The sequence below is a fragment of the Nannobrachium achirus genome (assembly GCF_963921795.1).
Source record: "Nannobrachium achirus genome assembly, chromosome: 2".
NCBI classification, from domain to species: Eukaryota; Metazoa; Chordata; class Actinopteri; order Myctophiformes; family Myctophidae; genus Nannobrachium; species Nannobrachium achirus.
Genome location: NC_137811.1, coordinates 40,837,439 through 40,865,264, shown reverse-complemented (window position 1 = coordinate 40,865,264; position 27,826 = coordinate 40,837,439). Strand labels below are relative to the sequence as shown.

The 27,826-nt window shown below is 44.0% G+C and overlaps 1 protein-coding gene across 1 annotated transcript in view; it reads left to right on the top strand.

Annotated features, from left to right (window-relative positions):
• The window catches only part of bmper (BMP binding endothelial regulator), a 39,773-nt gene extending 12,815 nt beyond the window's left edge, over positions 1-26,958 (top strand). Inside the window, exons 3-16 of the mRNA XM_080738188.1 lie at positions 3,618-3,717; positions 8,704-8,786; positions 10,139-10,229; positions 10,557-10,639; positions 13,016-13,115; positions 13,575-13,684; positions 14,258-14,392; positions 15,144-15,248; positions 19,143-19,188; positions 19,694-19,854; positions 21,486-21,687; positions 23,541-23,880; positions 24,931-25,061; positions 25,857-26,958. Of these exons, the coding sequence (XP_080594314.1) occupies positions 3,618-3,717; positions 8,704-8,786; positions 10,139-10,229; positions 10,557-10,639; positions 13,016-13,115; positions 13,575-13,684; positions 14,258-14,392; positions 15,144-15,248; positions 19,143-19,188; positions 19,694-19,854; positions 21,486-21,687; positions 23,541-23,880; positions 24,931-25,061; positions 25,857-26,038 (1,869 nt within the window). The 3' untranslated portion in view covers positions 26,039-26,958. The remainder of the gene's footprint in view (positions 1-3,617; positions 3,718-8,703; positions 8,787-10,138; positions 10,230-10,556; positions 10,640-13,015; positions 13,116-13,574; positions 13,685-14,257; positions 14,393-15,143; positions 15,249-19,142; positions 19,189-19,693; positions 19,855-21,485; positions 21,688-23,540; positions 23,881-24,930; positions 25,062-25,856) is intronic.
• The last annotated feature ends 868 nt before the right edge of the window (positions 26,959-27,826 follow it).

Genomic DNA, 27,826 nt, shown 5'->3' with positions numbered 1-27,826 from the left:
GTGTGTGTGTGTGTGTGTGTGTGTGTGTGTGTGTGTGTGTGTGTGTGTGTGTGTGTGTGTGTGTGTGTGTGTGTGTGTGTGTGTGTGTGTGTGTGTGTGCGCGCGTGCGTGTGTGTTTGTGCATAATTGTCTGTGTTTATTTGTCGGTATGTTTATTTGTGTGTGTGAGCGCGTTTGTGTGCATTTTGTCTGTGTTTACTTGTGTGTATGTTTACTTGTGTGTGTGTGTGTGTGTGTGTGTGTGTGTGTGTGTGTGTGTGTGTGTGTGTGTGTGTGTGTGTGCGCGCGCGCATGTGCGTGCCTGTTAGTGAGGGGTATTGTTGTCTTGATGTGGGTCTTGTTAGTGGTACACTGCTTGCGACAAATACTATTCTCATCAAATCACGTCTCTCTTCAGCTTCATCATCATTCCCTTTTTGTCGTCACTCTTTCCATTCATTATTCTGGAATAACTGTCCATTCCATCTCTTATTTCAATGCATGTCATTTAAGCTGGAACGTATAGAAGGATGTAGCCAACAGCCGAGCCATGTGCAATCCAGAACTCACCCCATGGATACTTTTTAGTTTCTTTTTATTTTTTGTCTCATTCCCAAGCCAATAATTTGATGACCAGCAGCAGTGATTCCCTATGGAGACACAAAGAGTCTCCTCAAATTATTGGCTTAGGAATGCGACAACAACAAAAACATATCCATGATTTCATCTCTCCATGGGGTGAGTAATGGATAGAAAAAAAGTCATTTTGGGGGTGAACTTTCCCTTTAATTAGTTTCCCCTTAACCAGTGCCATGTTAACAGGGCACTATAGTACTTGTCAGACTTTCTTTCTTTCTTTCCGGATAAACCTTTTTTGCCGCGCTACTCCTCCCACAGTTTTGGTGGCACTTGGACCATATGTCAAATGGACTGGCTTCATCAGGACTTGTCTGCTTGCATTTTGCTTAGAGATACGTTATATAGTTGAATTCTTTATATTCATTTATTCGTGAATACATTTTCTCCATTGACTTGAATGGGAAAATGTAAATATTAAACTTTTCCCAAATATGAAGATGACTGACATCATAAATGTCTGACATCATAGACCAGTAAGACCACATGAAATTGACACAGTCCATATATGGGTATTCCAAGATTGATGACATCAGGGATCTCCATATATGGGCATAAAAGGGACAAGGATGGAATGGTTAGCACCACTCAAATATGAACAAGGACGGACAGATACAGAGATATCCATATATGGGCATGAAAGGGACAAATGGTAAGACGGAATACATTTCCCAGCTGATTCCTTGTGACTTGCGTCAGGGCAACCACACTTGCAATTTCCCAGAATTGCATCTTTCAGTTGCGCTTGTGACTTTGTGTGCATCTGTATGTGTAAGAGTGTATGAGAGAGAGGGCTCTATTTTGATTGTCTTAAAAAATCACACCCAATGTGAAGTGAGCGGTGGTCGTGCTTGCATAACGTCTTCAGACTAGGATTTAAGTCTAGGTTGTACAGGCTATGCTACACACACACGTTTTACTATGGCAAAACGCGGAGGAAAAAGGCTACAGACACACGCACAGCCACTCTATGGAGCGGTTTACCACCGCTCAAAAAACAGCTTTTAAGTCCATACTGTCTCCGACCACCAAACGTTTTGTCGGAAAGGTCAGGTTCAACTACAAAATGACGTCACTCGCATCTTCTGAAATGCATTACCCTGAATTAGGGTTCGGAAAGCTGCACGTCGGACAGTCGGAACTCTCCGACGAAAGGTTCGGTGGTCGGAGACACTATGGACAGACCTTTAAGTTAAGGCATAAGAGCTGGTACTTCACAATACAGCCCAGTGGGAGGTTGTGTATTTCCATACCCAGACTGTGGCAGATGTTGTGTTCAGCTCCCATGTTTGGTCCTGCGCTCCAAGTCATCATCACAAACACAAGTGAGCTGTGCTGTTGCTGTGCAGCGCTGACAGTGACATTACACCAACCTCCATCATAGTGACAGCTAGGGATGGGACGATAAGCGATATTATCGTTTATCGGGATAAAAAAACACTCAAGATAATCGTATCGTGGAGATTTCATTTATCGTGATATCGTCCTCCGTCATGCACTGGGATCAATTCGCCTTTTATTTGCCGAGCTGCATATCCGGTTCCACTTAAACCCTCTAATTGGTAAAAGGTACTTAAAATGTACGTACTTGATACAGTCTTTTTTCACTCTATCAAATATCTTTGCCAAAAAATAGCCAATCTACAAGCTCACTACGCAACGCGACGTGACGCGTTGTGAGCTTGTAGATCGGCTATTTTTTGGCAAATGTTCTGTCCCAGTATAATGGATTTTGATTATCGCGATTATGTTGTAAATCGCGATTTCTTTTGTCACAATAATCGTGATATGACATTTTCATATCGTCCCATCCCTAGTGACAGCCTCCAGTTCTCTCTCTCAATGTACTCTACTTCCCCTTTAATCCATCTCTGTCTTTCTTCCCTTACTCACCCCTCCACTTTCCATTCATATCTCCCCTTTCTCCCTCTCTTCTCTTCTCTTCTCCTCTCCTCCTCTCCTCCTCTTCTCCTCTCTCTCTCATGACATCATCTGTACCCAGTGTGGTTAGGTCTAGGGCAAGCAGCAGCGCAGGCTAAATTAAACTTGCCCGATTTTATTTTTTGCCATTTGGGGCCACAGTCATCCTTTGATCCCTCCCTCGTTACAGTTAGCCAGCGAGGTGGCAAGGGATCCAGAGGCCACCACTATATAAACAGGCGGTGTGTAAAAAAAATGTGTGGATAAAGTCGGTCATAAAAGCAGGGTGTGAAAGTCATGTAGATTAAAACTAGGGGAGAGCGAAGGACAAATGGAAAGAGCGGAGGGAGGCGGGGCGGTGGGCGGTTTGTTGTGGAGGAGCGAAGCCATCTCCGATGTGTGCCAAAGGTGATTTTGGTTGTTTAGTTTTGTTGGTGTTTTGTTTTGGCTGGGTGATTTTGCCATGCCGAGAGCCATTTCGCCCCCCAATAAAGTGAGTGTTTACACGTTTGTGGGAGCGAGAGTGTATTTGTGTGAATGGCGGGTATAGAATAAGGCATTCTGAGATGAAAGGGTTCTCTGGGGCAGTAGTGTGGCATTTGGCCATCATACTAGTGCCGCCTGCCAGGCTTAGGGTTTCCATTCCCAGAGCACATGCAAAAATAATGGTTCCATTCCCTATAGTCTAGCAGCTCCGTGGTTCATGCATGACACCAACATCTCAACGGTTAGGTTTTCCATTTGCTGTATAACGTGGATACAGGCAGAAGGAATAGGGGTCAGGCACACATCAATGCAAGTCACTGGGGCTTAAAAGCTTCCCCCAAATGACATACGTTCTGTACCAATAGTGCTATTAATTTAATGTAATTATGTCACTGGCTGATCAAGTGATTGACAAATCATCTGTCCCTTTATTTCTACTGCAACATACTTCCTTTTTTATGCCATCCACATTTCACCCTGTTCCTCCCTTACCTCCTTTACCTCCCTCTCTCTCTATCTTGCTATACATCTCCATAAATTCTCGTAATTCGTCTCTTCCTGTGCCATTTCTGACTCCCTCTTCCTCATCTCTCCAGGATGGGAAGGCTGACTGTAAGCAGGAGAAGTGTCCACTGGTGTCGGAGGATTGTGCCCTGGTGGTGAAGCAGACTGGAGCCTGCTGTGAGCGATGTAAAGGTAAGAAGGACAGACAGACAGACAGACAGACAGACAGGAATGTCAGGTGGTCAACGGAGAAAGATCCAATGATGGGGTCAAATGGTTGGCTCGTATCACATCAGGCTTTGCTGCCTGACAACGTGTCCGGGGTTTGATTCCCACAAGCCCCGGGAATGGATTGGCCGCATGTCCCTCTCTCCACTGAAGCCCTGTGGCACCACGGAGGATTCGAACGCACAGCCTGGGTGCCCGGTGGTGGGCAGGGACCTTACCGCTGCACCACCCGAGCCCCGGAGGATTTGTCTTCCGCTCGGGCCGGGTAAAGAAAATTGGCCGTGCACATTCTTATTGAAATGCATTGACCAGACATCCCGCTGAGGCTTGGAGAGAGCAGTCACGGGCTAACCTGCGTGCACAATATTAAGCACATGAGTGGCGCCTTTTTGGTGGGTTCCCAGCGTTATGTGCGTACACAGACAGACAGACACACACCCACACTTATACCCTACTTTGACAAAACCTTCTCAGCCAGTACATGTGCATTAGTAAGCCTAGCAGGAAAGCCAGAATATCCTTAAGGAGGTTATTATGTCCTGAAAAGGGATTTTGGATGCCTTTCCTTGAGGTGTTAGAACATTTTTCTTCACCCTGAGACTGAGAGTGTTAACCCTGGTCCTCATGTTGTCTTGCCAGATCAGGAGTGGAGCAGGGTCAACACAACAAAGGTTATGTTTGACTACATGGAAGACAAGGGTTGAGATACATGGGAAGGGAGATAAAAGCCTTTTGAAATCTGGTTAAAATGTATGGCTTACCAAAGAACTGACCAAAGGGACAAACACTACTGCAACGTGAATCAGTGATGTCCAAAGTGCTCTTGAGCAAGACACTGAACCCCCAACTGTAACTGATAAGCAGGCAGGCATTTTGCTGTTAATGTGTGTGTGAATAGAAGAAGGTGAAATGCAGTACATTTTAAAGCACTTTGAATGGTGTTCGGTAGATGAATAGTAAGGTATATCCATATACCATCCTGCAGCCCAGAGAATTAACTGCTGATTTTGATGACCTCATGGCATTTCCTCTAGCAAAAGCATTAGGCAACTTTGTCCAATTTGAACACAAGATTATTGTTCCTCTCACTTAGCCAGATGTTCAGAGATATCCACCTACTGAGAAGTCTGGGGGACACAAAGGCCTTGTACGGTGGAGAAAACCAGCCCAGAACCAAACATACACCCCGTTTTGAAGAGCATTCCTGTTATTATAATTCTTTTGTAATCTTCTAATTGTTTCAACCAGTTTTTAGCCCATTCATTGAATGTACATATCACCAGATGACGTAGCCTCTAGCACCACCCTCAGGCCATGATATAATTTCACACATGATGTCTCCTATACTGCTGTTGATGACTCATGGCATTTCCTAGAATGCCTCCTTCTTGTCATCTTCTTAAAATAATAGCCTGAGTAATTTTCTTTAAAAGAAAAGAATGATCCACAACAAAACCATATACTATTTCTTAATCATTTCACCCAAAACGTTTATAACAATATATGACTATTGCCATTAAAATAACACTGTCTGTCATTTCTGTAACATAAGAGGCATAAGAGGATTACATTACAATTTCTATTTTGACTTGGGCAATTATAAACTTGACTTAGGCCAAATTATTCATGGAGTAACTTGACTTGTGTGACTTAGGCCAAAGAAATTGCCCAAGTCACATGTTACGTCACTGAGATGCTCATATTCATATCATCATTTATATTAAGTACTTGCAAATCCATTTAGAATGGAATCTACGTATGCACACATACATACTGTACACATTTAGGCACGCACAAACATCTTCAGTGTGTATAGGGCAGTGTTTCTCTACTTTTCATGTCCCAAGAATCCATGGGCACACCAACATAATAAGGGGGTGTAAATATCGTCACTGTCGGGAAGAAACCTTGTATCTCCAAGTTTTAAATTTGTATGTTTCTTCGCAAAGTAAAGCCCTGCTTCATCATACAAGGCTGTCGCACAACAGTAGTGAAAACAGACGATCTACAAGCACACAACGCCTCGCACCGCGAGGCGTTGTGTGCTTGTAGATCGGCTGTTTTCACTAGTTTAAATCATTTTTAAAATGATAAATACAATACTGGCTTTCAAGCAGTTTCAAGGGGCACACTTGACCCTTCTCAGGGGCATACCAAAGGTCCCCAGGCACAGTGGTTGAGAAACACTGGTATAGGGCACTAAGGGCAGGATGGTGGGTTTGGCTTCTTTGGGTTTACAGGCCACCGAAATAAAGCTGCCTTTACAAGCCCCCAGACTGAGCCTCTCCTCTCCTCTCAGCATGCTCACATACGGTATAGCTGCAACTAGAACGCTCTCTCTGCATCTCCTTCACACGCATACGTGCACACACGCACGCACGCACGCACACACAGTAAAATCAATGTTAATGTAACTCTGCGAGAGTGTACAAATGTTTGCGCTCTCTCAGAGCTACAAAAGGATAAATGAACTCCACTGTGGTCCTAACTGTGTACACATACCTTTGCTGCAGCAAGTAGCACGGGGACACGTCACTCACACTGGGGGTGCGGCCCTTTTGTTTGCGGTTGCGTGTGTTTTTTTATGGGACGGCAGTTCATTAAGTGAGGTGGAACTCGTTCAAGTCGGTGGTGGAAAGCCCCACGACGTCACCATGGCAACGCGTGTCATTTTTCTATTGTTCCCCCTGGAGTGTGGTTGACTCGCGGTCCCAAATGACACGACTACATTTAGGACAGAACACTGTTGGTTTTGGGCACAAAAAGTCAGACGTCTCATATCTTCCATCGTCTCTACACACCATTGTTTCCTAAACAGTGGGTCGGGACCCGTTTGTAGGCCACAGACACATTGTTATGGGTCATCAGTACGACACAAGGAAGAATTTGATATATATAAACAAATGTTATACATTTTAAAACAAAACAAAAAACACATGTAAGAGATTACACTGTATTTATTGGGTATTTAACGTATACAGGAAAATACTGCATGCCTACTGTGTAAACTGTAAAACAATTGTTTTTGGTACCTGATATAGATATTTTTCCATGTTTGGTTGGAGAAATTACTTTCTATTCTATTCTGTCGTTTTGTGTTGTGTTGTTTCTTTGCCACTTCTGGTCCATACGTATGTCCCTTGTAGCTACAGTATAGACTGGGACTGACTCCATAGTCCACAGGGTCTCTTGTCTAAATATTCCCAGAAGAATTATTATTTCTGCACAGAAATAACAATTCTACAATCCATGGTAAAATCCTTTTACAGTATAGTAGAGATATACCCTTATGGGTCCATGATTTGGTTATACAGGTCTCATTGTTACAAATGGATAAATAAACACAGAGGCCTATGGCAATCACCCCCCCCCCCCCCAACATGTCTTGTCTGTACTGTATGGCCTGCAGAAATGAAAGCAGGTCGATGCGTGCGATTTGATTTCATCCTATGGAAAGTTTAGCATTGATCTGGGTCCACTTACAGTAAATGGGATAGGTGAAATGAATAGGCTATTAATTTAGTGCTGAGTGGGTGGCTGGGGAGGGCGAGCAGCGTGCGGTCGCTGTGGAGTCTCCGGGTCCTCCAGAGGTGGAGTCAGGTTACTAACAGCCTCTTATCAAACCGACCATGGGTACAAACACACACTTCCCTGGACCACTCCGGAGATATGATACACACACACAGCTCCTTGTGTGTGTGTGTGTGTGTGTGTGTGTGTGTGTGTGTGTGTGTGTGTGTGTGTGTGTGTGTGTGAGAGAGAGAGAGAGAGAGACATTGTTGGCATGGAACATGTGTGTGTGTGTACATCATTTCATAGACCAAATGATTAACTTAAAGGAGCTATAGTCAAGGGCCGACACTTTGTTTACATCCTAGTCTATAGACTAGAATGTAAACAAAGCGTCGGTCTGACAATGGCCAAAATGATTATTTTATCATTATTTTACGCTTTTTGTGGTCATTTTTGAATAGAAACACATATATGAAGCTTATCTTTTTATTAAATATTTTCGAAACATAATTTCTATTTTAGCATCCATTTTTTAAGAAAAAGTTGACTATAGCTCCTTTAATGTGCAATATTGTTTTCTCTCTCAGCAGTAAACAAACCAACATAACATTTAAGTGTATAGAGGGTATCTGCACATTTCTAAAGTGTCAATTTAAAGGACCATTTCACCTCTGGGACAACCAGATCTTATTTTATTGTTGTTTGGGACACGATCACGTTATTTTTTGTGTTCAATCTGCGTTTTTTAGATATTTTAGTATTTCAGCATGCTACAAAGCATCATGATTTATTGGTAGGCTGGCTGCTGGGAGCCTTACGGCTGGTCTGGTAGGCTGGCTGCTGGGAGCCTTACGGCTGGTCTGGTAGGCTGGCTGCTGGAAGCCTTACGGCTGGGCTGGGAGTTGGATTGGGAAGTGCTGCTGGGAGGTGTGTGGCTGGGAGTAGACATTAGCCGTGGTAGCCTGGGATGTAGGATAGCTTTGTGCTGGCTGTCCATACAAAGTCTGGTTGCCATGCCATTTGCCGTAAAAGTTGTAGGCTATGTTCGCTGGGTAATGATAAGCACTTGACACCAGAATACCAGTAAAAGTATTAAAACCAGACGGTGGACCAGGTAGCTAAAAGTCAACAGTTCTTATTTATTGACAGTAGGACATGGTGATGTGGCATGGTGGAGATGATGGTTTTAGGGCTATGGAAGTATAAAAAGAAACAAGCGATCAATAATACACATAACAAAGGGAAACAAACTAAGTCATGAAACCAAACTGTGAAGGAACACTCACTCAAAATAATGCAACAACGAAAACAACTCAGGAAAACAAACGTAGGAAAACCAAACTAATAAACTAAATAGGGAACCAAACAAAACGACAGCATGCCTCTCTGAGTGGGTGTGGATGAGCTGCTAAATGCTTGTCTCTCTGTCTCTCTCAGGTTGTCAGCTGGATGGGAGGTCTTACAACAGCTCAGTGTCCTGGACCAGCCCCGCCAAGCCCTGCGTCCACAGGCGCTGCCAGGTCAGTGTGTGTGTGTGTGTGTGTGTGTGTGTGTGTGTGTGTGTGTGTGTGTTAGGGCTGTCACAATTATTACATAATAATCGTCTAATCGCATCAATTATTTGTGGTAATCGCGATTATTTTGCATAACCGTCATAATCGTTTCCATGTTGAGAAATGTCAATATAGTTTCAAACACTTTTAAAAAGTAGTGGAAATAGCAGATCTACAAGCTCACAACGTGTCGGCTATTTCCACTATCAATGTTATTTTTTAAGTATAAAGTTGTAAAATATGCCTGTCATTTGTGCCTGTCATTGTCTTTGTATATTTAGGTTATGTGTCATATCTACCATGTGCAACTTCAAAGCCTACAAGCCAAACAAAAATGTAATTGTCAACGAAAAAACACAATTAAATCGTTAATCGCAATTATTTGAGCGACAATTAATCGTCATGTAAAATGTCATATCGTGACAGCCCTAGTGTGTGTGTGTGTGTAGTGTACTGCATTTTGTGTGTGTGTCTGTCTTACGGGCTGCTAATGTATACATAGAGACGGGTTACAGTGGGTTTGTGGACATGGCCAGTTGATCTGATGTTCCAGTGCTCTTCTGCATGGCTTGCTAAAATAATCTGTGCTTTTGTCACTTGACATGCCAGTGACCTCTCCTTGCTTATTCATCCATTTCACTGGGCATGATCCCGCGAATGAAGGGTTTTGTGCACGTATGTGTGTGTAAGCACCACCAGCCACCACCCGTTTGTGTGCACATTATGTATTACGTGCATGCAGGTTGGTCAGGGTACGTGGATACGTTCAGAACGGTATGTTCCCGAATATTACTGGTTAATCTTCTGCTTGGTTCTCATGTCATCCAACTCAGCACAAATTAAACACATAGCGCTCAACCGGGCCAAAGGGTGGTTTTTCTAAGGCCGCTATGGGAGGCATGCGCTCGCCTACGCTGATGACTTAACCCTGCGTCATGAATGCCCCCCGGTTATGGCTGGATGAATGGAGAGAATAGGAGCTCTGACCCCAGAGAGTTGTGGGTTTCAATCCTGTGTGGATATAATAGGCGAGGCAGCTGGATGTGCTATCTATCCCAGCTCATTGTCCTTCCATTTTAAGTGAGGCGCACTGCCATTTCTTCAGTTCTGACGTCACTTCAGAGTCCCGGCTTTAGACAAAGACGCCAAAGAAAAGATGGGGGGGCATCCTTGAAATTCTTATAGAAACAAGTTTGTGTGTAAGGTCATTTGTGAAGGAATTATCAAATTTTAGACCCAGTTGTTATAGCTGTCTATCTATATACAGCATCTGTTATAGAGATATGGAAAGTATTAGAAATATGTTCTGGTTGTGACAGGAAGGTGTCATCACGGAGGCAGAAGTGCAGTGTGTTGTCCACTGCAAGAACCCCAAGATCCACCCTAAGAAGTGCTGTCCCACCTGCCCTAGTGAGTACACCAGCACCACACACCAAACCCTAACCCTAACCATAACCCTCATATTCAAATTAACAATGGAAATTGATGCAGCCGCAGTTGCGGAAAAGTCTATCAATTAACTGGGGATGGTCAACAAATGGTCTTCACTTTATTCTGGAGTGGGGCTGTGGGGGTGTATCAGTACCTTAAACTTCCACCAATTCAATTTGTTTTGCAATGAATCAGGCACATACCGCACACATTGGTTGTACAGTATATTGCCCCAGCCCATATACAGTATACAGTTTCTTTTTTTGGCCTCCAGTCTTGTTATAATGTGTGCTGTCATCTTTTAAGGTTGCATCTTTGAGGGTCGTCTGTACAAAGAGAGGGAGGAGTTCAGTCCAGAGGGGAAGCCCTGCATCAAATGCACCTGCACTGTGAGTCTACACACACGCACGCACGCACGCACGCACGCACGCACGCACGCACGCACGCACGCACGCACGCACACACACACGCACACACACACACACACACACACACACACACCACAAGCAGGCATGCATACACATGCAGCACCGAAGCACAAACACGCGTGCACTTCCTGTGCAATCAGTCCTTCAACTGCTTAAACAACACATACATCAACCATGTATGTACTGTATGCCTTTCCTAAGGCTACACGCACGCACGCACGCACGCACGCACGCACGCACGCACGCACACACACACACACACACACACACACACACACACACACACACACACACACACACACACACACACACACACACACTCAGTAAAGTCCTTCACTTGGCGTTCAAACATGTAAGCCACTTGTTTTCATTTGTAAACTCTCAGAGGATACTTTTACTGAGTATACTTTGAAACTGTAACACAGTTAGCCGTTCTAGTATTTGCCGGCTCCAATCTACCATCACAAACAAGTTTTATAGTATAGTATTATTAGTGTGGTTGCCTACAGGGCAGCCAGACTGTAGTTCTGTTCCAGCTTTATTATTTCATCTAGAGCAGGGGTTCTCAAACTTTTTTATACCTCGACCCCATATTATGAAGTTGTTTTTTTTTTGGCAACCCCATCAATCCCCACCATCAATCCCCCCATGAGAATATACAAATTATTTTGGGTGGGTCCCCAACTTAATGTGCAACATTGTTTTCTCACTCAACAGTTAAACAAACCAACACAAAGTTTAAGTGTATAGCACATTTCTAAAGTGACCATTTAAGAACTTTTTAATACCTCTAAAATGACAAATAAAACATTGGCCAAATTGTCAAATATTAGAGGCAGAATTTGTGATCTACATGCCGATCTACATGTTCACAACGCCTTTCACAATTTCTGCACGCCTCCTTCATTCTCTGTCAAATGTGTATCTTTCCTCCCTCTCCATTTTCATATTTATTTATGTATTCCTTCATTTCCTTCATCCATCCTATCCCTTCCTTCAGTAAACAAAGCAGAGAGGTGTCAGAGAACACACACGGTAAAATCCTCAGTGTGGCTGGTATCCATTTGTATCACAGAGAGCGTACAAGGGTCCGCGTTTTGGTCACATTTTGTACGCCGTCGGAGCGCTGGTTTGATTTCTACCGTGCTCCAGACTCGTTAACACATTCACACCTAGCCGTGGCAAAGAAGTGGCGAGAACCAAACACTTCAGTACATTATGCAATGTGCATAGGCGCATAAGAGCGTCTAATTAGCCACAGGTGAGACACCTTCTAAACGCCCGCCGCTGGCGCCACCCTCCAGTTGCTGCTGTCCACAAGTCACAGTTCTAATTGTACAACATGCTTTTATATAGAATCATTTATGCACAGTCAGCAACAGTAGAACTAGATGAATGTTGATGGTTGGGTGTTAATGAGGCGTCATTTTAGAAGAAAGAAATACATGCATAGGGCGGACCCTACGCATGTATTAAACCAGGGGTGGGCAATAATTTTTTCCATGGGGCCACATGAACAACAGAAAATATTGTGGAGGGCCGGGCCAAAAGGCAGTGCTCCCCGCAAGATGTGCTCCCTGCTAACTAAACACATACACAGCTTTACCTCCGACTTCAGTAAACAAATACTTAGCAGTCGAATTTTTGTTGAAGACCCGCCATTCAGCATGCATTAACTTTCCATATGTACGTGAATAAAAAACTTCTAAATAAAATAAATGCTGCTTTAGTCCATGCATGAGATAAAATTAGAAAATGTTTCCCCCCCCCCCCCCCCCCCTAATTTGCCATTAACCCTACAAGGGCCGGTCAGAGTCAACCAAAGGGCCGCATACGGCCCCCGGGCCGCACAATGCCCAGGTCTGTATTAAACTATATATGTGTCATTGCAGGGAGGGAGGGATGTATTAAACCAGGGGTCTTCAACCTTTTCCATATAGAGAGAGATCCCATATAGTTTCATTGTTTGACAGCACGATCATCAGTGTATTTTGGATTCATGTCAATTCGTGTTTTCAGATATTTTACCACTTGAACCGTCAATACTTAATAAACTTGACCTTATACTCTCTACTTAGTCTGTTCTTTTTCCCCTCTACACCAAACTTCTTTGCCGAAAATAGCCGATCTACAAGCTCACAACGCCTCGAAGCACGAGGCTAAAGTTCTCAGAATACTTTGGCTAAAGTTCTCAGAATACTTTGGCTAAAGTTCTCAGAATATGGACGCTAGGGTTCAAATGGTTAATATAAAGAAGGAGAAAAAAACACACAAAGATTTGGAGGACCCCTTGTTGAAGAAAGACCCTTGTATTAAACTATATGTGTGTCATTGCAGGGAGGGAGGACCCTATGCATGCGTGAGATGTGCCCTGTCCTCTCCTGCCCCGCCCACCTGAGCCACACCCCGCCGGGGCAATGCTGCCCCAGATGCCTTGGTAAGTGTCTGTGTTTATATTACACTACAGCCAACGTTGAAGGACTCGATTGATTGAGCTTCTGGATGTGCCGTTTACGGAGCACGACGACACCAGCACACATTAGTGCAGGTATACAGTATATCATGCCTAGGGCTAGGTGTGGAGTTCATAACCGCGATTATACAGCGTTTTTCTTTTATGTATTAAAAAGAAAAAAGAAAAAAAAATCAATTCAAAACTACCTTTTTTAGGAGATACCGCCAAACTGTCGGTAAACAGTGACTTATTACCGCGATAACTAAAAATCCATACCGCCACAGCCCTAATCATGGCTATACGGTTGGCACACACTGCTGTACATGTGAAATATTAAATGTGCAAATATGACACACCTTGACACTCTCTTTCTTTCTCTCTCCATCACTGTCTTTATGTCTCTCTCTCTCTCTCTCCCCTGTATGTCTGTCTCCCTCCCAGGCCAGAGGAAGGTGTTTGATCTGTCGTTAGGGAGCTGTCTGTTCCACAGTGAGGTTTATGAGAACGGCACCTCCTTCAAACACGACAACTGCACCACCTGCACCTGCAAGGTACGCACAGTGTACTATACAGTCCTGCATGAAAGGCTGCTTGTCGGACACAGATTTCACTTTTTGGTGTATTCTCGCCGCAATAGCCCAACAACTGGATGTCTTCTTCACCCATCTCCACCTGCTAATCGTCTGGATGCATTTAAAATGTTAATTTCATTGTATGGGGCTTGGACGGACGTTGAGGGCAACTGGTGACAAAGCCATGCCCACTGTTATGTTGTTTGTTTTAGGACACGCCTTTACCATCTTTACCCCACCCAACTGAATGCCCCCACCGATATTAGATTCTGCCCCTGTCATTCGCATTTTTTCTTCCCTCAGAATTGTTACCCAGTACCATTCAGAATCTCTCTGAAAGTCTGGCTACACAAGACTATATACTGTAGGTGTAGCTTGGGTCAGTTTGCTCCTGTCACAAAGCGTAGTGGACAATATAAGACGATCACAGGAAAGTTAAAAGGCAATTTGGCGACTGCTCGTCAAGCTCATCATGACTCACACCATCTGCAACTGCATCCAGAGTAACTTCTCAGCCTTCTCTCTCCTCTCCCCGGTCATCTGCCTTCCCAGGACTCCACTGTGGCGTGCAAGAGGCGCTGCTCTCGGCCGGGAAGTTGCCACGACGACCAGTGCTGCGAGGAGTGTCTGTCCTACGTGAAGGTGGAGGAGGTGAAGTACTGCCGCGTCAGGAACAAGATCTACAGGGTGAGAGGACTATGAGAGGAACAGCAGTTAAACCATGCTTTAAACCGTACTTAAACCCTTTATACTTGCATTTTTCCCTCTACAACAAATCTCTTTGCCGAAAATAGCCGTTCTACAAGCTCACAATGCGACACACTGTGAGCTTGTAGAATTTCGTTTTGTGCAACAAAAAAAAAACACGTAATAATCGCGAATCACAAAAAATCTACAAGCTCACAACACATCTGCGAGGCGTTGTATTTGTTATTTGACAATTTGGCCAATGTCTGACCAGTTATTATAGTATAGTTTGTTGATTACTTTTAATGCAGTAATGGTCCTTAAATTGTCACTCTACTGTTAGTCTCGCGTGGCCAGACGGTTGCCTCCGCGATTTGGTCAAATGCTCCCAGCATACAGTCTGGCAAAGCAGAAAGATAAAAATGAGTGCGAGATGAAAGCGGAAGTGAAGCCCCCACGTCACTTCCGTTTCAGTCTCACATCGCACACATTTATCATTATATAAATAAAAATCATATAAGCATGTTTAGCTTGCTGCTTAGCAGAAATGACATTTTAAAATATATTTTCTTGAACGGTAATGCCCGTTTCCATTACTCGCCGTTCGGGAGCTGCTGTTCCAGACTATATAGCATTCAGAGATTGTGGAATAGTTGTCTGGCTACGCGAGACTACTCTACTGTCATCTGGGGACCCCCCCGGGCCTACCGGTTGCGAACCACTGGTCAAACGTAATGTGTCTCTCTTTCAGGAAGGGGACATGTGGTCATCGGTCAACTGCACCCTGTGTGCCTGTGTCAAAGGCAACATTGAGTGCCAGCCCAAGCAGTGTGTGCCCATCACCAGCTGCCCCTCGGTGAGTGACAGCTCCACCAACCAATCACCAGACTTTGTGTCGTTCACAATGTCACTTGCTCAGTTTTGGATGCAATGTTTGAATGAGAAACTTCAGCTCATTATGTCTACAGAAGGTCAAACCGTCTCAAAATAAATGGTCCAAAAAGAACAAACTCACTGGAGTGTTTCACTTTCTAAACATTTAGGCTCTCCCCTCTTAGATAGAACGTTTGTGACGATTGCATGCTTAAAGGCTGTGACTAATACAACTTTAACTTCACACTCAAGACATGTCTTGAAATTCCTGATTAACACAAGCAATCCTTTTGCCCAAAACGTCACAGTACCAGATCAGGCCAACACCACCTATGATGGTAAAATGCAGGTGTAAAGTGTGAAAGTGCGAGTGTGAAAAAGAATCTAACCTGACAAACAAAACTGACTGGATCATGTTTTCTTTGGTTGCAGAACTGGTTAAAATCTTTTCCTTTGTTGGACAGAACCTCACGCTGCACTTCAATGCAGTGGAGTGCAGTGTTTTTGTACTCCAATAAAGTGTGTTGTATGCAGTCAGAACTGGACTAGGATCATGCGTTTCAGTGCAGTGCAGGGTTTTGGAAACACTTGAAGGAAGCGTGGTGCATGCTGTCAAGCACTGTGAGTAATGTCAGGAGGAGGCGGGTTTACATGCACCTCACCTGTTGTGGAGGTGAAACAGAGGTTGTCTGTCGCTCCGTGATGGAGTGGATTCTTGAGTGGCTGCCTGGCTGTCGCTTAGTCTCACTGCAGCCTGGTGTCAACGTGATCCCAGTTCACACGCTTCTAGTGCTTCCTCACCTGTTGCTTCTGGTCATCGGAGGCCACAGATTTCTTTCTCCTTCTTTTTTTCTTTTTCTTTTTCAAAGTATCATATCGTCGCTGTCGGAAGGAAGCCTTGTATGTCAAAAAACATTGCTTTTCAGGGGGGAAAAAATCTGTAAAAGAAATGTTATTATTTAGTCACAAGCTCTTGTTAATACTTGTCATTGGTTCAATATTTATAAAACCCACCAACACACTTGAAAATGGCAGATCTACACGTTCACAATCCCTCGCAATGCGATGCGTTGTGGGCTTGCGGATCGGATGTTTTTACACGGCATTAAAAAACATAAAAAAGTTGAAATATGGAGATAGAAGGTTTCCACCCGACAGTGATGATATGGCATTAATGGTTATTTTTCATACACATGACATGCATGTCCCCACAATACTCACACCTGTCAGGATTCCTTGCCATTGTATGGTCTCAAATTATGAGCTTAATCCGGCAGGTGGTTGCACACACACACACACACGCGCGCGCGCACACGCACGCACGCACGCACGCACGCACGCACGCACGCACGCACGCACGCACACACACGCACACACATCTCTCCCATGTTATCATAACAGGCCAGTCCATCAGTGTGTCTCTCACAGAGTTCACGCTACAGCAGACATGGACCAACACTGTGTCGCCCCAACACATGCACACACACACATGCATACACACACACACATGCATACACACAGGCACACGCATGCGCATTGCGCGCACAAGCAGGCTGCGGTCAGGGACCGGTCATCTGTGCGTGGGTCCCTGAGACAGCATGTCTCCACAGGGCCCTTTGTCTGTGTGATGTTTGAATGACAACGAAGAAGAGCTTCCCTATATTTAGGCCCTTGAAAGACAATCTCTCTCTCTCTCTCTCTGTTGCCAATCTCTCTCAAAAGGCCCTCTTCAAAGAGGGAACAGCGATTGTGTGGAGGTAGGGACACAGTGTGTGTGTGTGTGTGTGTGGGTGTGTGCGCTCGCGTGTGTATGCGTGCGTGTGTGCGTGTGTGCGTGTGTGTGTGTGTGTGTGTGTGTGTGTGTGTGTGTGTGTGTGTGTGTGTGTGTGTGTGTGTGTGTGTGTGTGTGTGTTGGTGTGTGTGAGTGATTGTGTGTGCACGTGAGGGTCTGCCCTGAAGCAAAACAGAGGGTGTGTGAAAAAGCTCTCTGATCTGCGCTTCTGATGGAAGTTGAAACATATGCTCCGCCCTGCGTGCGTGCCATGCACGCACACGCGCACACATGCACACGCACACGCACACAGTGTCCTGTTACACAGACAGCGCTCAACAATCAGCTGTATGTAGGGCCTGCATCAGAGTGTCTTTGTGGCCGTGTCCCGGTATGACCGGGGTCGACCCCGCCGCGTCGCTGATCAGTCTGTGTGTGAATCTATCATTACATCCTCTGTTCCGATGAACCTGTCACACCGCTCCGCACACAATGACGCTGTTATCTGAACTCTTCATCTGTTCTCAGCCTGGAGCTGTTATCACATGTACGAGTTCTCTCTCGGTGTCAATCCTCTACTACAGTGGTTCTCAACCTTTTCAGGCCGTGACCCCCCAAATAATCATATTTTAACTGGGGAGCCCCTCACCCTGACGAGCAACTGCAGAGTTGAGGAATTACCTTTTGTATAACACAGTTCTATTGTGAAAATAGCAGATCTACATGCTCACAACGCCTCGCGTTGCGAGGCGCTGTGAGCATGTAGATTGACTATTTTCACAATTTCTGACTCTAATATTTGACAATATGGCCAATGTTTAATTTGTCATTTTAGAGGTATTAAAAAAGTCCTTAAATTGTCACTTTAGAATTGTGCATATACCCTCTATACACTTAAACCTTATGTAGGTTTGTTTACTGTTGAGTGAGAAATCAATGTTGCACATTAAGTTAATCATCTGGGGACCCCCCAAAATTATTTGGGGACCCCCCTGGGGGTCCCGACCCCCAGGTTGAGAACTACTGCTCTACTACACTGTAAAAATGCTCACGGGTCCTTTTGGCATTTTGGAAACCTTCTATAATCTCCATATCTCGACTTTTTTGTGTACTCAGAAGTAGCAGAACTAGCCGATCAGCAAGCTTGCGACGCGTCGCATAGTTAAAAGTGAAAGTCAGAGTTACAAATGGATAAATAGGCTGAACTGCAGTCCCCATGTTTTCAGGAGGTGGCACACCTGTTTTCTGTCTCAGTTCGTTTTGGTTTGATTGGCTCGGCGGCAGGTTTGAACGTGAAGGACACATGACACCTTCACACGTGTGTGTTTCAGTTCATAATAATAATAATCCTTTAGTCCCCGGCGTTCCTTGGGTGTTTTTTGTTACTGTAGGTTGTGGACATACGTGAAATGTGTCCTCTGCATTCTACCCATCCTGGGAGCAGTGAGCCGCCGTTGGTTGTAGGGCTCTGGGAGCAGTTAAGGGCTTAAGTGTCTTGTTCTGGGACGCTTTGACACATTGCTGACAATGCCGAGTCAATGAATAAAAGACTAGAACAGGGGTCTTCAACGTTTTCAGGCCAAGGACCCCTTAGTTGAGAGAGAGATGAAGCAGGGACCCCCACAACCTTTTCATAGATTCCATACAGTTTCATCGTTTGACAGCATAATCATCAGTGTATTTTGGATTCATGTCAATTTGTGTTTTTGGATATTTAACCACTTGAACCGTCAAAACGTAATAAACTTGACACTCTTTCACTCTGTATTTAGTCTGCTTTTTTCCTCCCTCTAGATCCAACCTCTTTGCCTAGCTTTTGTCTAGCTTGTAGATCTGCTATTTTTGGCTAAAGTTCTCAGAATATGGACGCTATAGGGTTCAAGTGGTTGATATAAAAAAGGAGAAATAAAGTTTCTATCACACAACGATTTGGAGGACCCCCTGTAGTAGCTCTGGGTCCCGGACCCCCTGTTGAAGACCCCTGGACTAGAATAATGCACAGAGCTGTGTATTTTCTGTCTCTGTCCCTCTGTCTGACTCCATCCCTGTGTTTCTAAATGTATTCTTATTATAATTATAATATAATGTCTGTGTTATCTCCCCCAGAACAAGATCCTGAACCGGACTGGATGCTGCCCAGTTTGCACTGAAAGTGAGTAAGTTTTTCCACTGGCCTTCACTTCCACTGTAAATCCCCAAATCCTTAAGTACAGCAAATTACACATTAATTTAAAGTCTGATGATATATCTGGGATTTCCCTTCCAATTTATTTTGGAATCCAAAGGGGAGATGATTTGGCCATATGTGTTTGGAACATGCCAATGTAGTTCCTTGAACTCGTTCTAATTTGTTTGGAGTGCACATTCAGTCTGTTGCTAATGATCAACATACCATTGAAACCAGTTAAACCGTCTACAATATTATAATGATAGTGTGGAGTAAATATAAGTATCATAATGAAAGAGATTAAATGGCATTTTATTACCCTTCAACAAACCCATTTCTTTATCTCTTCTCTTCTCTTCTCTTCTCTTCTCTTCTCTTCTCTTCTCTTCTCTTCTCTTCTCTTCTCTCCTCTCCTCTCCTCTCCTCTTCTCTTCTCTTCTCTTCTCTTCTCTTCTCTTCTCTTCTCTTCTCTTCTCTTCTCTCCGTCCAGAGCCAGGTGTGTGTACGGTCTTTGGCGACCCACACTACAACACCTTCGATGGCCGTACCTTTAACTTCCAGGGCACCTGTCAGTACGTTCTGACCAGAGACTGCGGTGGTGTTGCCGGGGGCGGCAACAGCAACCTCAACAACCCCGACTCCAGCTTCACGGTAAGCGTTGGATGTTAACTTCGGCCATTTCTATTCTAGTATTCATAGCCTAGTATTCTGTTCGAATTCGAGGAGTAAAGGAGAGTCTGGTTTACGAGGCTAACACGATCAGAGATCTCCCCTTACGTCTGGTGACATTTATATTCACTGTAATGGATCGAACAGCGAAGAATAAAGTCCTGGAGCCGTGGGGGTGAACGTGGATTCGCCTGTAAAAGTTTTTTTCTCAAGTGATTCTTGTAGCTTGGGGTCACCTCTTAAGGATTCAAGAGGATGACCAGTGATATCCATTGAGCATTTTTTATTATTAACCCCTTAATGCCTGAAACACAAGAAAACCACCCAGGAGGAAAATACCCAGAAAAAGATTTTTTTCTGGGTATTTAAGGAGGATCTGAGGGGTCTAACTAGGGGTTTGTCATGATGCTGAATCCATTGCAGGCATTTGTTTTGCACAAAAAACATTCCGTGGGCTAGAAATGGCCTCAGAAAACAATACACGTATGGGTGAGTATTCATGTTAGTCGGAGGCCTTAGGGTTTTTTTTCTCGTGCTAATCAGTCTAAAAGTGCAAAATTTTGCACAGATGTAGCTCAGGGCATGCTCTAATGATTTAGCTAGGGCGCCCGAGTCGGCGACCTTCGGGGTCACCACAGCACCCACAAAACTCTGACTCATCACTTTTCATCACTAAAGTCGATGGGAGCCCAACTTGATTTGGCCGCTGTGGCGACCCCGAATGTCGCAGACTCGGGCGCCCTAGCTAAATCATTAGAGCATGCCCTGAGCTACATCTGTGCAAAATTTTGCACTTTTAGACTGATTAGCACGAGAAAAAAACCCTAAGGCCTCCGACTAACATGAATACTCACCCATACGTGTATTGTTTTCTGAGGCCATTTCTAGCCCACGGAATGTTTTTTGTGCAAAAAAAAAAATGCCTGCAATGGATTCAGCATCATGACAAACCCCTAGTTAGACCCCTCAGATCCTCCTTAAATACCCAGAAAAAAAAAAATCTTTTTCTGGGTATTTTCCTCCTGGGTGGATTTCTTGTGTTTCAGGCATTAAGGGGTTAATAATAAAAAATGCTCAATGGATATCACTGGTCATCATCTTGAATCCTTAAGAGGTGACCCCAAGCTACAAGAATCAGTTGAGAAAAAAACTTTTACAGGCGAATCCACGTTCAGCCAAAAATCACCATTTGGCTCCCGGACTTATTCTATTCTATTCTATTCTATTCTATTCTATTCTATCCTATCCTAGAAATTTGACCTACCTTTAAATAATGTGAATGTGAATAATGTGAATCCACTACATTGAATTTAGATGTCACCAGAGACTAGGTGATGGGTAATATATTGAGTTCTGCAATATGATATTAAAAGAAATATTATCAGGGTTTCAAAATATTTAATGGAAAATAAGTTGTTGTTTTAGCTTGTATCCTATAAATAAAGACATAAAATGGAGGTCGAAAAGGGCTCACTCTCCATGTCACTGAACCATTCATTCCACATACGTTTGTCAAGTCACTGGGTTAAACGCTGCTGCCTTAATTACTCGCTTGGCCTTCTCAATACTTTCCAATGACTGTGACCTTCATCGTCCCCTTCCATCACCACCAGGTGTTGGTGAGGAACGACGCGAGGCGGACGCGCTCCTTCTCCTGGACCCAGTCTGTGGAGCTGCGGCTGGGCTCTCTGAGCCTGAGCCTGCACCAGCACCTGACGGTCCGGAGGAACGGCACCCGCATCGCCCTGCCCTACCACGGCCCTGGGGTCCACATCGACCTGGACGGATACCTGCTCAAACTCACCACCATAGCCGGTAAGCTCTTCAGAACCATGTCATGTAACATTACACAAACCTCATCACCATAGCCGGTAAGCACTTCACAACCATGTCATAGCCGGTAAGCACTTCAGAACCATGTCATGTAATATTACAGCCGGTAAGCACTTCAGAACCATGTCATGTAATGTTACACAAACCTCACCACCATAGCGGTAAGCACTTCAGAACCATGTCATGTAATATTACAGCCGGTAAGCACTTCAGAACCATGTCATGTAATATTATACAAACCTCACCACCATAGCGGTAAGCACTTCAGAACCATGTCATGTAATATTACACAAACCTCACCACCATAGCCGGTAAGCTCTTCAGAACCATGTCATGTAATATTACACAAACCTCACCACCATAGCCGGTAAGCTCTTCAGAACCATGTCATGTAATGTTACGCAAACCTCACCACCATAGCCGGTAAGTACTTCAGAACCATGTCATGTAATATTACAGCCGGTAAGCACTTCAGAACCATGTCATGTAATATTACAGCCGGTAAGCACTTCAGAACCATGTCATGTAATATTACGCAAACATACAGTAGCACTTTACAGGTCCCTTTTCAGTGGTGGAAAAAGTACTCACATTTTGTACTTAAGCAAAAGTATCAATACTGCAATGTAGATGTACAAGTAAAAGTAAAACAAGTAAATGTCCGGAATTCAAAATGTACTTAAGTAAAAGTATGAAAGTGTTGGCATCAAAATGTACTTAAAGTACCAAAAGTAAAAGTACAAAATGTTTGAGCTTGTAGATCGGCTATTTTCAAATAGCCTAGGTATGAAATAGGGCTTAAGTGGTTTATGTATGTTATATCTGCATACGTAACTAGTAACTAAAGTTTTCAAATAATTGTAGTGAAGTAACAGTACAATATTTGGATCTGAGATGTAGTGGAGTAGAAGTTAAGTAAAAGTATTGGAAATCAGAAAGAATCAAGTACAAATACTTCAAAAGTGTACTTAAGTACAGTACTTAAGTAAATGTACTTAGTTACTTTACACCCCTGCCCCTTTTCCACCAAAAGAACTTCAACTGAACCGGTTCAACCCTGGTGGAAAAGGGGCCACAGTGTAGTCTTAACAACTGCGCTATTACTGACCAGGTGGCGTATTACAGTGATGTTGTTTGCATGAAGTTATTATACTGATATTACTGATTTACATTTATAGCAGTGTAAATATAGAAAATAGCAGACCGACAAGCTTGTGAGCTTCTCTTCTCTTCTCTTCACGTCTAGTAGACGTGTAGACTCGATGACAGCTTTCGAATAAAAAAAACCCCCATTGAAATAGACATATCCGTTGCCAGGCTGTATCCCTGCTGTATCCGCCAGTGTTTACATAAAAAAAACATTGGAAACAGCCAGCTGTGCGCTATGGTAACACGTGGGCACGTTCGCGCACATAGCAGACGATATGTGCGCAGATCATATGCCAGGCGGGTAGAGGAATCAAACAGCTACCAAATAAAAAAAAACACGTGAAAAAAATACCATTCTATGGCCGTGCAGCTCCTTCCTTTGTTTACAATGGAAACCTATGCGATAGGAGCTATGACGCGGCCTCAGACCGGATACGGAAACCTAGATCCGGTCAGAACCGGAAATACGGCCGGATACAGTTAGGAGGCGGGCCTAAAGAGCCCGAATCAGCGATAAACTGCGATCATACTTTTAATTGTTTCATAATGATTAACGCTAATTAAATTTCCGGGCTCCTCGGGCATGGCACCGGGCAAACATCTCTCTTTTGGGTCTCAACCTGAAAAGGGTTGTAAACCACTGCTTTACACCACTGTGTCTTCTCCGCCCCCCCCCCCCCCCCCAGGCCTGGAGATCACGTGGGACGGGGACAGCTTTGTGGAGGTGGTGGCGGCCCCTCACCTGCGCGGCCGCCTGTGTGGCCTCTGCGGGAACTACAACGGCCACAAGCGCGACGACACCATGGGCGGAGACGGCCACTTCAAGTTCGACGTGGACGAGTTCGCCGAGTCGTGGCGCGTGGAGGGCAACGAGGTGTGCTCCCAGCAGCCGCCCCGCCGCCCCGCCTCCTTCCTGTGCTCCGGCAGCGTCAAGGTCAAGTTCCGCGCCCACCGCGAGTGCCAGAAGATCAAGTCGTGGGAGTTCCAGAAGTGCCACCGCGTGGTCGACTTTGCTCCCTTCTACAGGTCAGAGTCCAGGGTTTAGTTAGGATGATCGATATATGTCTTGTATGAATAACGATTATTATCCGTTTTAATGTACCATTAAGACCTTATGCCGATTCTACAAATGCTGTGTAAATCGGTAGTTCTCACACTTTCAAGGTTTTTCTAAAATGTTCAAAAATAGCAGATGAATTGAATTGACGCGCTGTGAGCTTGTATATCTGCTATTTTTGAATAGCCAACTCTAAAATCTAAAATTACACAGATGCTCCCAGTTTTAATGGGTTAATAATGATATCATGTCATGTTGATGTTTTTTTTGTTTTTGTTTTTTCATATTGACTGGAAATATTGAAAGAGTAGAATCAAGTGTCAAGTCCAACAGTCCAACTCTGCCAGCACACACAAACAGGCATTATTTGGTTTCATGGCACTTTCATGTGGTTGATGTTATACTTTCATGAGCGGTTTTCATTGTGACTTTGATTGACAAAACAGCTATTCACACTGACATAACGTGAGCATGATGAGCAGGATCAAACCTGCCGCACAACGCATTAGCAATGCAGTGCTGTGGGTTACAGAATTCCATGCCATCAGAGAGCAACATATTTAACTGCCCAAACGTAGTGTAAATAAATTGAGTTTTACCTTTAGCAGAATAAATAATACCAGTAAGACGCCTAAGGGCGAAAAGCAAGAAATGGCGAGGTCGTGCAGGAAGGAATTCATTCCCACAGGACGGAATTCATTTGCAAGTGTGATTCGAGTTGCGGTTGGTTGTTTAAGTTCACAAAAAAAAAAACACAAACAACTGTATGCAAATATAAATAATAAAAGATGGATACAAAATAACATACTGTAGTTTTCACAACCAATAATGCAGCATCATCTACATAACAGTATCATCATAACAGCGAACAATCAAAAGGGCATTCATTACCTGACGACCATAAATCACACCAAGGGCTTACAACATGACTATACGGTACACATTCCACTTGGAATCATATTCATCCAGTCGGTCATTCATCCTAAAAGATAACCTCTGTGTTTCATGGTGTGTTCTAGGTCCTGTGTCACAGATATGTGTGAGTGTCCGGTACATAAGAACTGTTACTGTGAGTCTTTCATCGCCTACAGCCGAGCCTGTGAGAGAGAAGGATCACCCGTCCTCTGGAGAGCTGACACAGCTTGTCAGGGTGAGTAACAACAATGCACTGGGCTTAGTGCTGGTGGCTTACACTTTTTGTCATGTGTCGATCTACGAGCTCACAACGTGTTAACTTGCCACATGTTGTGAGCTTATACAGTAGATCGGCTATATTCGGCACGCAACTCTAGCACACAACTACCATATAAATCAATAGCCTATTACTAAGTATACTAATTTTACTAAGTATAAATCAGGCTTAAGTGTCACTAAGCAGAAACATTATGTAGAGCAGGGGTCTTCAATGTTTTCAGGCCAAGGACCCTTTAGTTGAGAAAGAGATGAAGCAGGGACCCCCACAACCCCAAGATTCCATATAGTTTCATCGTTTGACAGCACAATCATCGTGTATTTTGGATTCATGTCAATTTGTGTTTTTATATATTGAACCACTTGAACAGTCATTACTTAATAAACTTGACCTTTCACTCTGTACTTAGTCTGCTCTTTTCCCCCTCTACACCAAACCGCTTTGCCGGAAATAGACGATCTACAAGCTCTCAACGCCTCGCAGCGCGAGGCGTTGTGAGCTTGTAGATCTGCTATTTTTGGCTAAAGTTCTCAGAATATGGATGCTGGGGTTCAAGTGGTTAATATAAAAATATAAAAAAGGAGAAAAAATGATTTCTATCACACAAAGATTTCGAGGACCCCCTGTAGTAACTCTGAGGACCCCCTAGGGGTCCTGGACCCCCTGTTGAAGACCCCTGACGTAGACACAGAGCACTGAGTGACTGAATAACATTAATCCCTCTTATATTTTGCTTCCTCCCCGTGTTTCCAGCCACGCAGTGTAAGCACGGCGCCGTCTACGATACGTGCGGACCGGGCTGCATGAAGACCTGCGACAACTGGAACGAGATCGGGCCGTGCCACAAGCCCTGCGTGGCCGGCTGCCACTGCCCCGCCAACCTGGTGCTGTTCCAGGGCCGATGCATCAAGCCCACGTCCTGCCCTGGTCGGTGACCCTAGTGGTCCCGCGGGGGAAGGGGGGGACGCATTGGGTGGCCGCCCAGAGTCGAAAATTTTAAGAGGCCAAAAATGGCTGAAGGGTCAATTACATTTAGGGGGTAACTGGGGCCATAAAAGGCTCAGTCTGGTGAGAAACTCAGGGTCCATATTATTCCAAGGGAGTGCATTATGCGCAGTGTGGTGGTGACTTGGAGTGACTACAGACTGAGGTACTGAGGTGTTGGCCTGAAGGGAAACTCAATGGACAGGCGAACGGAGGAGCTGCCGTATCAATCCTGACTGCTAGAAGACTGGGACTTTACTGCTGCTTTTTGGCTCCTCTTGCAATACCACATGCCATCACCACAAGAGGGCGCCAGATCTTAGATACCCCACAGTACCGTTCACCACCACAGGGAGGGCAGGGGGAGAGTGTTTCTTTTGCAGAAATAAGAATCATTTCAGTGGGGGAAACTCAGGGGCCTTATTGAACATTTGGAGGCCAAATCATTTTTGAACCCCCATTCAAGGAATGTGCAAGCACACTGCCATGGACCCTCAGGAAAAGAACTTGGCTAACAGACTTGTTTTTGAGCCAATATGTCCCCTTAATCGCTCATAAACTGTAATATGACTAACCGGGAAAAAATGTGCATCTTGAAAGGGCATGTTCATAGTGCCAACAGAAGAGATAAGCGCCACGAAGCACCATATTGAACCACCGCCATGCTTAGGGTCATTTTATACTGTAAACTCATGAGATTTATATGAAAGACAGCTTTTTGTATTATTGTTATAATTATTTGTTGTTGATATTGTTAATTTATATATATTAATTATATATATATATATAGCTATCAAATTAAGTGTCGTAGCAAGAGCCAAGAATCATAAATATAATTATGTTATAAATGATTTAAAGGGAAAAAAAGCTATTTATGTATTAGTTGTGTACATTTTGTGTTATTGTTTGAAGAGAGAAACACCCAAATGTGACTCAGCTGTCTGTCGCACCATCGCAGGGAAAGAAAATGTACTGTATTCTGCTCCGTGTACAGGTTGTTGTTGTGGTTGTTCTCAAACTGAAGGTGTTCCTCGAAATCAGTGGTTTTCAACCTTTTTCATATCAAGGTCCATTATTTATTCGCCATTTGAGCCGCGGACTATCATTTGATGAGATGTAGCCTCTCAGACCCCAAAACATAGATTTTTTTTGTTTTCGTTCGATACGATTTTGTCCACAATCACATGCTGTATTGATGTTGGTACCATAGGAGACATAACAGGGAAATAATCAAAATATCAATTCTTCTACATTCTCTAATTGTGTAGACTTCTTGTAAATTAAGTATTGCAGATGTTTAACAATAATTGAACTCTTGAGAGCGTAAAACGAAATGGACGAAAACACGAAAAAATGATTACCCGTACGGGTCCGCAGTCTCCGCACGGGTCCATTTGGTTTCATTTTAAGCTCTCAAGAGTTAAAGATCTATAAAGGTCCATTTGGTTACTCTCCATCATTTAGCTGGGGAACACCTGCAGTCCCTTCAAGGACCACTGGTGGTCCCCAGACCACTGGTTGAAAACCACTGCTCTAAACCTATCTCACTTGACTCAAAGAAATTATTTAAGACCAGCAATATAACCTTTCATCTAATTCCTCTCTTGGCTTCTGTTGTCTTCCATACAATCCGTTCAAATCTACAATAATTGGGTGAGAAGATCCAGTTTCCAGACAGCCAAGAAGAAATCTGCAAGGGAAAAGTAAAGGAATAATGCTTCCCCACTCACTAACCAAGT